Source organism: Leguminivora glycinivorella, chromosome 1, assembly GCF_023078275.1.
Source record: "Leguminivora glycinivorella isolate SPB_JAAS2020 chromosome 1, LegGlyc_1.1, whole genome shotgun sequence".
In the NCBI taxonomy this organism is placed as follows: Eukaryota; Metazoa; Arthropoda; class Insecta; order Lepidoptera; family Tortricidae; genus Leguminivora; species Leguminivora glycinivorella.
In genome coordinates, this window is record NC_062971.1 from 4,734,613 (window position 1) to 4,753,019 (window position 18,407).

Here is an 18,407-nt window from a genome sequence, read left to right on the forward strand (position 1 = left end):
ATAATCTGAAAGCGCAGTCCCTATCTCTAAGTGCATTTTCACATTATCCGATCCGATATCGGAAGTCGGACCAATATCCCATACATTACAGGCGCCATCTTGGGTTTTTTCTATTGAAATTTGAAATCCTTCCGAAAAGTCCCTAGTTGACCGTTTACAATGTTTTTTTCCTCTATTCAGCATGCTGCAAAGATGCTACTGCTGCCAGACTCATTCACTATCCATCTTTGAAACTTTTTCATTGCCATAGACAATTGACGAAAAATCGATTATTTTACAACGATTCGATTACAATACGTTTTCTTACATTTTGCTAAACGAAAACTGACTTATTACGATGCACCAACATCATCATACAAACAATACTTTACTGTGATTGGTTGTTTCGGCTACATTTAAAATGTTGGCAACATTGATATCAAAGTATATGTTCGATTGTGTGCGTGAGTAGCTGTCGACGAACCAAATTGATAAGTTTGTTTTGTCAAAAAAATAATACCAATTTATAAATTCAACGGACCTCAAACCATGTGACAAGTGACAAATAAAAATGATAAACAGTTCAATAGTGTAAATTAAATCCAAATCTACACCACGTTTTGAATAAATTTCTGTGGTAAAATGAAGTGTGTTGTTGGGAGTCTCTGTGGATGTCACACGCGATCTCACTTTGAGGAGGTCTCAGGAATTGAGTAAATTTTTGAGGAGGAATCGTTACATGTACGCAGCGGGAATGACAATAATGGCAGTTTCTGTTGGCGAAATTTGCGAGAACACCAAGCTGGCTCGGGAGATGGCCCTTACGGGTAATTACGAGTCAGCGCTGGTGTACTACGAAGGAACAGTTCAGATGATACATAGACTGCTGGTGACCATCGCAGACCCCACACGCAAGTCCAAGTGGCAGTTGGTGAGTTTGAGTTTTGTTCCACGTTTAGATTTGTTTTTCAACGTAGCTGTTTGTGGTATTGTGGTTTGCCTTGAAGTAGGTGACATCTAAATATATAAAAGAAGAAGCTGACTGACTGACTGACTGACTGACTGACTGACTGACATATCAACGCACAGCCGAAACCGCTGGTCCTAGAGATGTCAAATTTGGCACGTAGGTTCCTTATATAGTGTAGAGGAGCACTAAGAAAGGATTTTTCAAAATTCGCCTCCTAAGGGGCTCAAATGGGGGTTCAAAGTTTGTATGGGGAAACAAGATTAGTTTGACTATTTTATACGAAACTTCACAGGAGGATTCCTAAAGACATATGACTAAATACATGTTTCAGGTTTTTTGAAAATTTGACCCCTAAAGGGGTGCAAAGGGGGTAAAGTCAAAAACACAATATGGGTATCGTTTTTATGGTTTATCGGGTCGCTGATCACGATAAATACAACGATTTTAAAATCTAATGAGGTGGAAAATAAATTTTCTCCCCTGTTGTAGTGCAATAGGGTTAAAATATCCAAAATAGCCATAAGAGGAGCATTAAGAAAGGATTTTTCCTAGCATGATAATTTGACAGGGGCAAGGATAGGGACAGGGATAGGGACAGGGACAGGGACAGGAACGGGATAGGGTTACGGTTAGGGTTAGGGATAGGGATAGGGATAGGGATAGGGATAGGGATAGAGATAGAAATAGGGATAGAAATAGGAATAGGGGACGGGGACGGGGATAGGGATAGGGGAGGGACGGGGATAGGGCTATCCCTATCCCCGTCCCTATGGATAGGGATAGGGATAGGGATAGATAGGGATAGGGATAGAAATAGGGATAGGAATAGGGGACGGAGACGGGGATAGGGATAGCGGAGGGACGGGGATAGGGATAGGGATATAAATAGGGATAGAAATAGGAATAGAGGACGGGGATAGGGATAGGGGAGGGACGGGGATAGGGATAGGGGAGGGACGGGGATAGGGATAGGGATAGGGATAGAAATAGGAATAGGGGACGGGGACGGAGATAGGGATAGGGGAGGGACGGGGATAGGGATAGGGGAGGGACGGGGATAGGGATAGGGATAGGTATAGATAGGGATAGAAATAAGGATAGGAATAGGGGACGGGGACGGGGATAGGGATAGGGGAGGGATGGGGATAGGGATAGGTATAGATAGGGATAGGGATAGGGGAGGGACGGGGATAGGGATAGGGATAGAAATAGGAATAGGGGACGGGGACGGAGATAGGGATAGGGGAGGGACGGGGATAGGGATAGGGGAGGGACGGGGATAGGGATAGGGATAGGTATAGATAGGGATAGAAATAAGGATAGGAATAGGGGACGGGGACGGGGATAGGGATAGGGGAGGGATGGGGATAGGGATAGGGATAGGGATAAGGATAGAGATAGGGATAGGGATAGATAGGGATAGGGATAGAAATAGGGATAGGAATAGGGGACGGGGGCGGGGACGGTGATAGGGATAGGGGAGGGACGTGGACAGGGACGGGACGGGGACGGGGACGAGGACAAGGATAGAGATAGGGACGGGGATAAGAATAGGGATTGGGGTCGGAATAATCGGTCGGTAATCGATATCTAGGCAGTGTAAAATGCAGGTGGCTCAGTGGGAAGGGATTAGTAAGTAGGCATCGGCGAGTATCCTGCATCCGTGATAACTATTATATTCAATGTGCTGTAAGAAGATCGTTGTTTGCTTGCCTTTTATATGTTTACGTTTGCAATAAGTATAAGCAAAATGGAAAAAATTGTAAGCGATAATGCAAGGAAGAACTTTTTACCCTACCGACCATAGCGTCGAGATACTGGCTATGTGGGTTGTATGAAGTTTCCCCAGTATAAATATTTATATAGGTAAATTCATACATATTCGTACCTACTACCTACGCTGTGGTCGCTGTGTAACAATTCTACAATCATTGCAAGAATTTCTTTTAAAACAATAGTAGTATCCCCCAGTCGAGAATTGCCCCGCTTTACCTTAATCGAAATAATCGCGGACAGATGTACCTACAAAGAAACCTACGGATCCAAATGAAAATCTTATTTTTTGTAAACGTTTCAATAAGAATACTTTTATTACGCGGGCGAAGCCGCGGGTAAAAGCTAGTTACCTTATAAGATAAGTAGTGCTAATTAAACTCGAGGAAGGCGGAAGGCCGACAAGTGGTTATGTTTGTATGTGTGTTCATTTTTATGGCAACCAAGCATAACAGGTGGCAAGCTCAGAATCCTTATAGGGGTGCATCTAGTAATAATAACAGGTGGTCATGCATGATTTCGGAATTTTTATGTTTCTGTACCATATGTAAATAAATGTTGTAACACTTTGCTAGCAAATCACAAAGATTTAGACTAAGTAAAAATGTTTTTATTATATGTATCTATTCTAATATATTCAATATGGGTTTTTGGGACCTAAGACTAAGCAAGATCGACTTTTCACCCGAAAACCCTCACATAACAAATTTCAGCGAAATTGTTAGAGCGGTTTCCTACATCTCCGGTGTATATAAATAAATAAATATACAAGAATTGCTGGCTTAAAGGTATACAATAAATCAAACATTGGTTTTTATAAATTCTTCAAGAAGCAGGTATTTAGGGTTCTCAACGGTCGGCAACGCATAAGTGGATCCCTTGATGTTGCTTATGTCCATGGGCGGCGATGACTGCTTACCATCAGGCGGCTCGTCTGCTCGTTTGCTGCCTATTTCATAAAATAAAAAAAAAACTTATTTAGGTAAGTTTCTGGCTAGAAATTCAGCTGATTATATTGCATTTTTGATGAATTATCCTTATTGGATACAATATTATTTCTTTTATCCAAAGTAAAATTTTATTTTTATACAAAGTAAAGTTCACAAATTAACTAATCTATACTTACACCTGATATAAAACACCAATAGTAGGAGATGGATTATAAATAAAATTTATTATTTCATATATAGAACACAAATTTTAATTGTAAAATAAGGACAGATTCCTATTTAACAACTTTACTGTTGTGTATTATATATTCATGAACAACTAATAATACTGTGACTAATGTAATATAACAAGAACTTAGGGCCACTTGTAAACGAAGATGGAGGGTTCAACTTTTATATAGCACAGATGACAGCCCACTAACCCTGAGTTAAGTGATTGGTGCAAGTGGGCCTTAGTGGAATATTCCTCAAATCCAAGCACTGAGTAACTGTCAAATGTCAACCATTATTTACAGACTGTGTCTTCTTGCGTGTCTGACAAACCTCAAAACATCCTGTGTGTCACTTTTATGGTGAAAGTAAACTGATTACAATGTCTGTTTGTCTTTCCTGAAATGAGCGGGTAATATGGCTCACTCTTTGATAAACAAAATTTTATACTGAAAATGTTCCCACAGTAACAATATTTACCGGAGGATATCCTGGTGTCAAAACCATGCGCGGATCCAAGGGGGGGGAGGGGTCATGGGGGTCATGACTCCCCCCTGGAGCCTAGGCTGGCCATATTCTGGTGTCAAAACTATTGAAAATCTTAACTCGTGTATCAAAAAAACTGAAATTATTAGTTAAAAACCTAAAAACCTTCGATACCTATGTTGTAATTCCAATGTCAAAATTTTCATGGCTTCATAGCATTCTCTGATAATTTCTTCTAGAAGTCAACACTGATAGAAAGAATGCTATTATTATGTTTACTTCTGGAATAATAATGATAAACAATTTCAACACCTGTGTTGTATTGCATTGTCCATTGTCCATTGATACATTCAATCAATTGTTTTGTTTTTCATTCTATACAGTATATTATTAACCTCCAGCAGTTAGCAACATCTTTTCAAATCGTGATTGAACAGTGAACACATGACAATTTAAATGAAGAATGTCAAATAACACTATATAAATCTGCATGTACATAATAGTTTTCCATTGCTAGTTTGGAACTTTGGACAACGTCAGTACTTTTTGTACTGAGTCACTGAGACTGACTGTAATAGCACATCTCGGACACTGGCGATCAAATATATGAAAGAGGCGCGTTCCTAGCACACATTCTAAGCTCGTGTAGGTGAACGCGTACCATGCTTGTATGAGTGAGATATGACAGGTCGATTGTTCGCGTTTTTGACAGGCGGTAACTGTCAGGTAACCGAGAGGGGGTGGGCGGCACTTTCAGAGGGGAGAGGGAGTGGCCATACTGTACGATAATACTCTTTATTATACTGTGGTAATAGCATGACATGTTTGTGGGTTTCTGTTAAAACTCAAAGGATAATAAAATTTCACTATCAAGTTAAGTCTAAAGTCAGTTAAAGTTCTAAGATGCCTCTCTCATTTTATATTTATATTTTGCTTACTGTACATAAATAAACAACAATCCCCCTATCTCATTCAAGAGTGGTGTATAAAAAGTAGCCATTTAATCTCATATTATTTAAAGTCACTTGAAACTGAATACTTTGCAATGAAATAACGAGTGGCAGTTGCCTGAGGTCAATGCTACTACTGAATCACTCATCTCTGTCGGCCCACACATGACATTCTCGGTACGTGTCGACATTGACTACTACAGCCACGTTTTATTGTAACATTCATTTAAAATCTTTTTATTTGAACTTGCAAACGTGTTGAACGCCTAGAAAATAAAGGAAAAGTAGAAAAATCCACTTTCTTGGACAAGACTCGACTTCGCGACGCGTTCTACCTATTAAGCTACCAAGAACACGCTGACAGTGATTATTTTCCAAAACTGTCGTACCATATGTAATGTTTTCAATCAAAAGTACCACATTGTCGGTCGTCGATAAGATACATATTTTCATATTGAAGCTATTATGAAAATAACGCCTTATTGACAACTGTGAAGGTTCACCATTATCCTACTCTAAATATTATCTACACCACAAGGGGTACTCGCAGGTACACTTATCTGATTGATCTTTCACGATGTGCTCTCTTCGACCACCTCGACCCAAGTGAACGAGCCGGTCGTGTCTCTCTCCCGCCTTGCCATCGTCCCCACCACTTATTGAACCTACCGCCGTGTTGCCATTAGTATAATATTATTTTACCAATAACCCGTGTATTTGTAGGGTAACATAATAATGTTGCCACACTTCAAATGTATTTTACTGTTATCATAAGTGTAATTTTAAATAAATCATGACATTCGGCCATCCAGCTTCGTGCATGACTCCGGCGCACGAACCCAAACAAGAAAAGCTAGATCCGTTTTATATATTTTGACAGTCTTGTTTTTCGTAAGGCCATTTTGTGGAAGTTGTAACAGAAAATATACAACTGGTACATAAACTTTTCCGGAAAACGTCTTAAATAAAATGATGATATAATATCTACCACAAAAGACTATCATGACATTCGGTCTGTTGCATGTATATTTCTGTTCATAATAATGACTTGGTATTTATTCTATCTCGTGTCCGATTTCATCATTCTCATCTAGTTATGAATTCAGTTCAGATATTTTACCTACTTGTCAGCATTCTTTTATTTTGTTGCATGCTTACGTAAAATCTATACGCATTAGTCAATAAAAAATCTTATTCTGTTTAGAATCAAGCGGAAATAATATTCTTATATTAATTTATAATTGTAAATTTTTGTTTATTTTCCTAAAACTCGTTTTAGCATCACTTAAATGTACGTTACATATACCTAATGTCATTGCTAATGTCACAGCCAAAAATCGCTTGCCCTCAACCATTACGTGTCTTTCTCACATTACACCTTTATTAAACATTTAATTATTTTCTGTTTAACCAATTATATTATGTTGAGTAGAATGATTCTAATCCAATCATTTATACTCAACATTCCCGGAACGATAGTTCTAAAACCTATGACGTTAGACTACGTATGATTCCCTTTCAAGCTTCAACCTAAGTACTGTTTAAATTTTTCACATCTACAATAATTTTCTGTGTATCCATATCGTAAGGTAATTTTTGATATTATACTTATGGTTTATATCATAAAGAAAAAAAAAATGAAACACTTTTTTTATTTACTTCAAGGTACATTTGGCTACTTGAGCTTGTACTCATCTGTTCGTACTACAATATCTCAAGAAAATTTTTTTTTTAGAAAGTGAGAAAATTATAAATAATAAATCAATATTAGACCATTTATTACGAAAATTTCGATCTTGAATAACAGTGATTTCACTGATTTTCACTCAATATTAATACATTTACCAAATATGCATAGCTATATTAACATAATCCACATTAAGAATAATCGAAAAGTCGCTTGTTAAAGACTTTTAATTAAACATGATGATACTGAAGTCAGGACGTCTACTACTGGGACTTAACTATTAGGAAATTGATTTTAACTTTTATTAATCAATTTTGTTGCAACTTTTTCAAAATGCCAAATATATTATACTAGATATTTTCATTAAAAAATTCTCGTTTAGGTTGTTAATGAAACATTCCCTTTAAGATTTAGGATGTTTTACGCGCATTCTCAACGGTTGATGATCGCTTTTTTTTTATGTCAGAGTTACACCTCAGTTCTTATTATCAACTCATCAAATTTCATAGAAATTGATCCCATAACTTGGCAAAACATGTACTAAGGACAACATTCACTATTTTGGAATTTTTTTTTTTTTTTTTTTTTTTTTTTTTTTGGTGTATGTTTAACAATTTGTTCATCATTACGGTTTGTTTTCTTCATATTTTGCATTGATCCATTTTACTAATTACAAAACAACTACTATTATTCGATTCGACCAATATTCATGAATATTTACAGAAAAAAAAATGAGACTCGTCTCTGGCTTCACACCATGTTCTGTCAAATCTATATCTAATAGGTTTGCAAATGCAACTTAAGTCGATCCTCATGTAAGTTGTAAATTAATTAACTTTCTTGTCTCAACCAGCTGTTAATTATACTCTTACTATCTATATAGTATAACTATCAAATAAAAATAAAGTATTCTGGAAGCTTGTTGCTATAGACAAGATTATGCATTTAATGCCATGTCTTGACACAGGGTTCAAACTTTTAGGACCGCGATTGACAAATTGACCGTTACCTCTTATTTAACTGTTAGGTGCATATGCAATGTGTTCATCGCCATTAACTCATTAGTCAAGACTCAATCGCCGTCTACACGAGCTATGTATTAGGTAATTTGATTTTCAGAGGTAAGCTGTTTTTATTTCTTTTTGACACTATTCATCATCAATTATCAAAAGATTCGCACCATTAGAAGTTACGTTTTGCAATGTATTTTTATTTTTCTGCATTTCAATTAGTTTAGAAATAACGCATTGATATTTCAAAACTATACAAACTTGAACAATTTTACAATACGAGTAATTATTTACATCCAACAGTTATTTTACGCTTAAATGAATTATCGTATTGTTTTTATTTTCAACAGCGCAACTCAGCCAATAAAATAATTTCTGATTTCTCTAAAATTGAACATCACGTTGAATATATATGTGACAATCCATAAGAAAAGGGCCCTTATGGCGGTTTCTAGTTACGGAGATATCGACGTTTTTGTAAAATCGTTCGAAATTATCGATTTTTGAATTTATGCAAAATAGTAAAATATACGAATAGACGTGCAATTGTAGCTTGGTTTCAGTAGTGTACGTTAAGTATTTCTATATTAAAATTCAGCTCAAAGTTTAGTAGAAAAGGGCCCTTATGCCAGAGCGCGTTCGAAAATATGAAAACTGTTGTTAAAAAATGTTGTAATTACTTACAACTTTTGTTTATAAGTTAGTTTATGTTATATAGGTACGATTCAATGAAGTACTTTGATACCTAATTTAAAAATTACCCGATTTAGGTACCTAGTCGTCACTTTAAAATAAAAATCTTACTCGTGAGTAGCTACTAAGTGCAATCTGACTTCAAACCTCACTCGGCGGCGTGTCAAAGCGAAGATGTTATTCCTTTGACTAATGCCGCCGTTACCACTGTCTCTCTCTTACTCGCGACACTTCGCACGCCGCGCTGATTAATGATCAAGATTTTAAGTTTACTTCATATAACATTTTTTCTTTGGTATTCTGTTATAATACAAGATAAGTAACTAAAATAATAAAATACATTAGCAATGAGTAATTTTTATCTGTGATGGTCATAAGGGCCCTTTTCCCAAATGTATGGGAGTCAATAATTTGTGATTTTTATGTAACTTTAAAAATTTATAAATAAAAAAATAAGACATGCAGAATAATTCTGACACTTTAGTTATAAATGTGTAGACTGATTAAATATAATTTAGAAGTCTCTATACGAAAATTATTATTATTATAGGAGCAGATGTTAAATATTCTAATTGTGATATTCTGATTAAAATATACATATTTAATGAACCATGGGATTTTATTTCTATCCTTAAATGTAAGTTGAAACATATATAACTATGTACTATAGTTCAGATAGCAACATATTAGAAGAAAAGCCAAAAAAATATGTTTTCCTAATTTTTTCTTATAAGCGACTTGCCCTAATCAAAGCTCGATTTTTCATGATCTGGAAGTCGATGAAACACAATCACAACTGATTCTCAAAGAAATGTACCTTGAGATACACAATCAATCGTCATCTATGTAACTTCCAATGGGAACACCCTTAAAGTGAGTTTCAAACTTCTTTTCACGTTTTCTCAAAAGTGCAATACTTAGCATGTGTATGCTTGATGATTTTTAAAAAAAAAAGTACGTGGCCTAGGGCCATGATTTTTGTTGTATTAGATAGCTTATTTAATGCAGATTTAGGATCTGTGCCTAACTCAATACCTGCCATAAGGGCCTTTCTGTGATGGATTGTCACATATCAGTTAATTACGGACATACCTACATAACTTCTAACTTATTCTAAATAAATGTCATACGATTTTTAATAAAGTTCTATTAACAATCATTATTAATCAGTTTCCTTTTTTATACGCTAATATAGATTACTACTATATATTATTGCGAGCAGTGTCATAATTATCGTCTAAACTTAGGAGATCACTTCTTGTGTTATATTTTTATACGTTCATTTTCCATCATTAATTAAGCAAACACCAAATACTTCAATATATCTTTTACCATTTTATGACTAGTTACTTGTTTTATTCGCAGGTATAGGAAATAATATTTCTAGAAATGTCATCTGAAACGTTCACTAACGACTCTTCAAGTTTTTATTTTGAAGGGAGAAAAAAAAAACGGAAAAATTACGCTTCCGGCGGGACTCGTTATCAACTAGTTATGCTTCATACAATCGATCATTATGCTTCATGGTTTCTACACAAACGAATATAATTATGTACCAATTTACCTATGTACTGAATGTACTTATCGTTTCGCACTCCGTGTCTTCTTTTTTGGCTCAACAATATACCTTTTCAAATTCATTATGAAAACTATGTCTGTAATTTTATTTATATTTAACACGAATCATGACATTATATGGAAATCGTTTTCACAGAATATATGCCTAATTATCTTGCTTTCTCAATAATGCCAAACTAATTTGTTTATACATGAAAAAAAAAACCATAGCTAACAATTGGATGGGTAATTTTTTTTTTTACAGAGGGCTTCATCACACAAAAGATCTGAATTAAATATCTAGTTAAAATATGACGTCATATCAACTGTTATCATTTTCATTAGTCTATTTAAATTACTTCAGGATTTACACTTTGTGTACCAGAGCCACATATTAATGTGATGCTACGCTTCTTGATCATGTATCTTCAAGACTTACTGTCTTAAATTTACTATAGTACGAAGACAAATATTATAGTTATTCAACTTTCAGTAACTAAGATTTGTGTAGAATATGTAGGTATCCAAAATAGCAATTACTCTTTTTTTTATCTAGATTCTGATATATAAGGGCTTTACGTTCAGTCTCAATTCAATCACATTTTTGATGCATATTGAACTATACTATTATGTTTCAAAAAAAAGTATTCAGTCAAAATAATTTTAATTTTATTTTGACTCCCAGGAAATTACGTAATTTCTTTGAAATCTAACCGGAAAACATACATAATTAATTGGTCCTAACCAATTACATCAAAACGTTAAAAAGTACTTCGTACCGTTAACAATTATTATTCTTTCCATATCTCGGGTCCATGGAATATAATTTTGACTTGCATGACAATAATAATACTTTGTATTTAATTGCATATCCATACTGCCCATACTGGGTAACTTCTGATACCTTACTACGTAATATTGTCACTTGTCATATTAAATCAATATTTCTATCATATGTTTCCATTTTAATTAAAACTTGTTCTGTCAACTTTAAACTGCTCTGATGTAGGTACTAATTATCCTTTTTAATTTTTTCAATTAATAACAATGAATCATTAAAATTCTGTTATAATTGACGATCTCATATTAAAAGACTTAACAATCTTTCTCTCTTAACATTTGACTTCATTCAGAAACTAATACCCAATTTAACTTATCTCCGTAAACATAGCTAACTAACTCAAAAAAAATATAGAAGTAGAATCATACCATGCAGCTTTAAAATTTGGTCACATTGCGTACCTACTACTATTGATACAATTTATCATGTGCTTGTCGCTAATGTATTTGCTTTTGGACAAGTGCAATCATTAGGTAACGTTTCAGGATGATTATATCAAACTTAATCCATGTTTCACAGTGAATCATATTTATATTAGTTACAATATCGCTATCCGGTCCAATAAAAAAATCTAAGTAGTGATGCTTTTCCGAAGTAGTTCAAAATTTAGGTTTTGAATTGTAACAAGGCATTGCTTAAAAAAAAAACATCATTTTAACTCCTCTGTCACACTGAGAGAAAATACAACCAGTTTTCATGTTCGTTCAACAAGTTTTTTGGTTAAAATAGCGCCTACGTGCTCTTTGGTTCAAACAACAAGCTACTTGTCATTTGAATCGGCAATATATTTGAATCAACAAGTCGATTTTATAAAAACAACCTGACACATACTGTTTTAAACATACGTTTGGCTGATTCAAACGGATAAACCGCAACAAGTCGAACTTGTTAAATTCACAATGCAAATTTCTCTCAGTGCAATGGCAAATTCCTACGGATTAGGAAATATTGGATGTAGGCGTACTCTGCCCCATTCGAATAATATTCTATATCCCTTTGTACGAATTGTCACACATCCTACATCTACAAAGGTAAAATACAATACAATACACTTTATTGCACGCCTCACATAGTTAATCACTTCACTATACTTTCAGTGAATCACTTGATTTGACCATTCATTAGAATTTTACATTCATTAAGGACAACAAGGCACCTACGAGTCCTACGACCCAGAATCGTTGTCCAACTTTGCTTTCATAGAATTCGGAAATGATCAAGATTCATTTCGATTTAACTTGTAACTTGAATGTATTCTTACGTGTTGCGTACTACTACATTTTTTTTTTTTTTTTAACAACACAGCTATAGGATACATAAATACCAACGAAGTATTATAAAAGAATCGTGTATCTAACAGTGATACACAACAAATAACCATCATATTTACTACGATCGTGAACTCCGGCGTCATCAAAAATCTGAGTAACTAAACATACTTCTCGTTAACTCATAACTGCATCGAAAAAATCGAAAGCTAGGTGGACTAAGTAGTTTCATTGTCTACGTATACGATACATGACAGTATCATCGCTATACTGGTAAACCCGTATGCTTCTCAACCTTAGTTTGGTACATACGTTCAACTTCAACTTTTGACCGTAAAATTATTTGTCGTTTTCAAATAATTTTGAGCAAAACACCTTTTCAAGAGAACAAATGTTCGCTACAAGATTACTTTATTCTCATTATTTACATACGAAGCTCATACTTTGTGATTTCGGTTAATCCTCATTTGTTGGAATCTAAAATAAATCCAGTTTTGATAGCAAAACTAATTGTTGTGAACTATTACTTTCAATATCAACTAACTCGACTCGTGTATATATAAATACTCCCGGTGTCTGTTATCACCTGACAGTTCTAGCAACTACTAAATTCTTCACTTTATTTATCACTCACATATTCGTACCGAATATCTCTTTTAATCAATGGCGTATAACTTCACTTTGAAAAACGTCCTTATGCATGTGCAAGTCAATAAAATATCACTAGAGACGTTTTACTCGCTCGCAATTTCGATATTTAATTATATATACTTTTACGTTCGATTAAATCATCAAATAAAAAATGTAAGCACTCGTCACTTAATTTTCGTAACATTCTAAACGTTCTCACAACAAAATCAGACGTACGCTCACGTCAACAAAATCAGAAAATCAGACGTACACTCGCATCATTTAGTTTTCAATTTCCTTGACGTTCGCTTACGTCACTTAATTCTTAACGTCCATGACGTACACTCACGTCACTTGCTTTTCAACATCCATGACCTACGCTCACGTCAACAACAAGTTTAGGACGTACGCTCACGTCAACAAAAATCAAGTTTAAGACGTACACTCACGTCACTTGATATTCAACATCCACGACGTACGCTCACGTCACTTGATATTCAAAATCCACGACGTACGCTCACGTCAACAATAATCAAGTTTAAGACGTACGCTCACGTCACTTGATATTCAACATTCACGACGTACGCTCACGTCAACAAAAGTCAAGTTTAAGACGTACACTCACGTCACTTGATATTCAACATTCACGACGTACGCTCACGTCAACAAAAATCAAGTTTAAGACATACGTTGATGTAAATTAACCATAATGTACGCTAACATTATGAAACTACATCAAATTTACATACGCTCATGTAAATTAACGATAATGTATGCTCACATTATGAAACTGCAATCAACAAATTTACATACGTTGATGTAAATTAACCATAATGTACGCTAACATTATGAAACTACATCAAATTTACATACGCTCATGTAAATTAACCATAATGTATGCTAACATTATGAAACTGCAAAATCAAATTTACATACGCTCATGTAAATTAACCATAATGTACGCTCACATTATGAAACTGCAATCATCGAGTTTACATACGCTCATGTAAATTGACCATAATGTATGCTTACATTATGGAATTGCAATCATCAGATTTACATACGCTCATGTAAATTAACCATAATGTATGCTAACATTATGAAATTGCAATCATCAGATTTACATACGCTCATGTAAATTAACCATAATGTACGCTAACATTATGAAACTGCAATCATCAAATTTACATACGCTCATGTAAATTAACCATAATGTACGCTAACATTATGAAACTGCAATCATCAGATTTACATACGCTCATGTAAATTAACCATAATGTATGCTAACATTATGAAATTGCAATCATCTAATTTACATGCGCTCATATAAATTAACCATAATGTACGCTAACATTATGAAACTGCAATCTTCAAATTTACATACGCTCATGTAAATTAACCATAATGTACGCTAACATTATGAAACTGCAATGATCAAATTTACATACGCTCATGTAAATTAGCCATAATGTACGCTAACATTATGAAACTGCAATCATCAAATTTACATACGCTCATGTAAATTAACCATAATGTACGCTAACATTATGAAACTGCAATCATCAAATTTACATACGCTCATGTAAATTAGCCATAATGTACGCTAACATTATGAAACTGCAATCATTTGTCCCAATAAACAACTACTAAACATGATCGACGTAGTATGTTTGTTCACGTTATGTACTAAATTACTTAAAATATTATCTATCTTTACTTGTATTTTTACTCGTTTAGAGTCTTTTACGGTTTAATTACTTAGCATGAACTATGGGCCTACTGACACTTAGATTTCCATTGTAATTCTTTTCTGTTTTATCAATTGTAGGTTAAAATAAGTAAAATAATTTAACAAACTAATCTTGACACAATTCATACTTAAAAAAAAATATCATAATTTTATAATAAAACCTGTAGGTTTAAGGATACTTCAATATTTTGATTCATACAGCTTTAAACATAAGCACATCGAACTTTCTCAACTCAAAATACCTATGTGTATTTTGAGAGGTAAATCTACTAGTAGTTGTATACGTCAATGGATAGTTACTGTTTTTCTTTTTTATATTACAATCAGTTGAACTTTATAATTCAATAACACAATGGCGGTTGGCATATTTTATAATCTTAAGTATTTACTCAATTGAAGGAAATAAAATAAAGTATTTAACGTACATTTTCGTTGCAATTTTTATTAAATTCCTTCATTTAAAATCAAATACTTTCACTTGTTTCAATGATTTTTTTTTTCTTTTAAACGAAATTTGTACCAATCTACTTATAGCACAGGTATAAATTTAAAATTAAGATAACTTTGTATGTTTGGTCTTTAGATACGAATTTACACAGTATACATTACGTGTACAAGAATTGAACTATGTGCATAAGTACTTTTAAAAATGACAATCCAGAAGAACAAACACACCAAGCCGATGTTTAAAACTGATTTATTGTAGTCATGTCATGATGCATCAGTTGCTAACGTGTTAAATACCTTTAATCGTCTTCTTAATCATTTTATTTACTTCGTTGGACTTTCAATGTTTTACAACAATCATATAATTTACGTAAATTAACATAAAGACAAAACTACCCTCAGAATTCTTTGTTTCACTTTAGATTCATTTTTACGAAGCAAATATTTTAATATGTTTAAGACAATGCTTTATTTTAATCAGTATCATTTGAAAACCACTGCTACTTGTTAAGGAGTTGGACTAATTTCACACAATCGTAGAATTAAAATACGTTTAAAGTGATGTTATGCAACATATTCTCATGTAATTCTTTTGAGAATAAAGATTTCTTTAACTGAACTTCGTAGGTGAAACCTACAGGCACAGCTGTTGCAACGTGACATGTTTTTTTTTTTTTTTAATTTCTGTTGTGCAATAACTCAATATGCTAATTCAATACATTTTATTTGAACGATCACCGTTATCGCTTACCAGGCTAGTTGTAAGGATTGTAAGGGTTTTATTCCACGCTAATAAGATATTTCAAAAACAATACGATTTGTATTTGCCAATCTAAGTCATTGCAAAAATATAATGATGTTTAAACTTACGTTTTTTTTTTGCACGACTCTCAAAATCTGCTTTGTGGGTTAGTGCTCCGTGACCACTTCTGATTTGTGAAGGTTCACCATTATCCTACTCTAAATATTATCTACACCACAAGGGGTACTCGCAGGTACACTTATCTGATTGATCTTTCACGATGTGCTCTCTTCGACCACCTCGACCCAAGTGAACGAGCCGGTCGTGTCTCTCTCCCGCCTTGCCATCGTCCCCACCACTTATTGAACCTACCGCCGTGTTGCCATTAGTATAATATTATTTTACCAATAACCCGTGTATTTGTAGGGTAACATAATAATGTTGCCACACTTCAAATGTATTTTACTGTTATCATAAGTGTAATTTTAAATAAATCATGACACAACCCACAATAACAATAAGTACCCTCTTGATTCCAAATGGCACATATGTCTGATATGTCCTTTATCGAGACCTTCGATGCTCCCACATCCTCAGCTATAACCACAAAATTTAAATTTTGAAATAACCCACGACCGCGACATAGTGGTCCGATTTTCATGAAACATGACTAAGAACACTCCCGACTAACGCAGCTTTCAAACAAAAAAAACGAAATCTAAATCGGTGCATCCGTTCGGGAGCTACGATGCCACAGACAGACACACACATAGACAGACAGACACACGTCAAACTTGTAACACCTCGTCGTTTTTGCGTCGGGGGTTAAAAAGGATCTAACACTAAAATCTGTCCATGAATTTGGGGTTTGGCGCAGAAAAATGGGCATACAATACTTATAAAAAAACCTTACCTTTCTCTACTACATATAAAGGTTTTCCACTATTTCTCTATTGAATCCAGTGAATGCAGTGCAGGTAAAAATACCTACTCCTATATTAAACTGGAAATGTATAAAAACTGTTTAATCTGGCTCCATTCTTTCATTTTAATGAGTCACAGACTTGCGGATCAAGATTGTATGACTAAGATTTCAATGCACAAAGATTAGGTATGAGAACTTGGTGAAATGTACTCAACACCTACTTAAACACTGGTTTAACAGCTAATATATTTTTACACGACTTACTAATTAGAATAAAGTAGTGCATGACGGAAAAGGGTGGGAAAAATATAAGTAGTACTAAGTAGGTGTAGTCATAGGCTTAGCTATTTTAAGGCTTAAAAGCTCGGCCACACATGCGCGTTTTGAGAGCGTAGGCGGAGCGTTAGTGGAGCGCAATGATAGCGGTGCGCCGGACGAACGCTGACGTTGCGCCCAGCGGACGCCGGCGGGAACTAACGAGCGCGGATTGCGAGCGGAATGCGTTCAGCGCGCATTTCGCTACGCTATAAAAACGCTTTGTGTGGCGGAGGCTTAAGACATGATTCACATGAAAGTATAGTTGAGTAGCACCAGGGGCGGCTCACTCCGCGATTCTATCGCCGCGCTACAAGTACATCCTGGCGGCCGCGAGTTCGCGGCCTACTTAGGGGTGGCGCGCGTTCTCATGGAATGCACGTTCGCACTTTCTATTATTACTTTACGTCGCGAGATTTTTTAAGGTTCATATGCGATGTCTGCGTGTCGAATGGCTAATAATACTTTGTTAAATAGACATCATGAATAAAATAAATACCATAGGGCATTCTTACACAGATCTACTACTAATTAAGTCCCACGAAAAAGTTCAATAAGGCTTGTAATGTTGGAACTTGAACAAAAATATTTAAAAACAGTATATATACCTAGAAAGTACCCAAGACTTGAATATAATAGTATAACATTTTATGTGAGTATTAATTCGTTTTAATCTATAGGTAACCCTATCGCCGGACGCCGCGCACGTGCGGCTCGTTTCTTTCTAAGAATTTTGTAGGTATTTAAAAAGCGGCATTTCGTAAACATCAAAGCAGTGGGCCTTCTGTACTTGTACTATTATATATTCTGTGGTAGCACTTGCTCAGGTCGTACGTAATTAAAGAGCGATGTCCCTTTGGCGATTTTCTTTTATAATATTATATTAATATTGTGAACGTGAACTGCCTTTATATTATCATTCTTTTGCGATCGGTTGAGACTTGAGAGGAAAATTACGTTTTTAGATGTTAGCCTTAGCCCGATCTCCGTAACTATGGCTCGCGTGTAAGAATGGGCCCACGCTACTGCAAATTCCGTCCGCAAATTAACCAAATTCTTTCAACTCCGTTTGGCGACTTCAGGCTGTGCTTCAGGTCATATTAAATGGAGGATTCAGGCCTGCACGTGGCACTCGAGTCCAAATGTTATAGACGTTGTATTTTCACCGAAACAGTATTTTGCATAATGCGTATATATTGGAGCTATTTGTGCTATGCTTAATTA

At 34.9% G+C, this 18,407-nt stretch overlaps 1 protein-coding gene across 2 annotated transcripts in view; it reads left to right on the forward strand.

Annotated features, from left to right (window-relative positions):
- Nucleotides 1-438: 438 nt before the first annotated feature.
- The window catches only part of LOC125234307, a 64,175-nt gene continuing 46,206 nt past the window's right edge, over nt 439-18,407 (forward strand). For both annotated transcript variants that reach the window (XM_048140604.1, XM_048140525.1), the window contains exon 1: nt 439-910. In XM_048140604.1, coding sequence (XP_047996561.1) covers nt 719-910 — 192 coding nt within the window. In that variant the 5' untranslated portion in view covers nt 439-718. The remainder of the gene's footprint in view (nt 911-18,407) is intronic.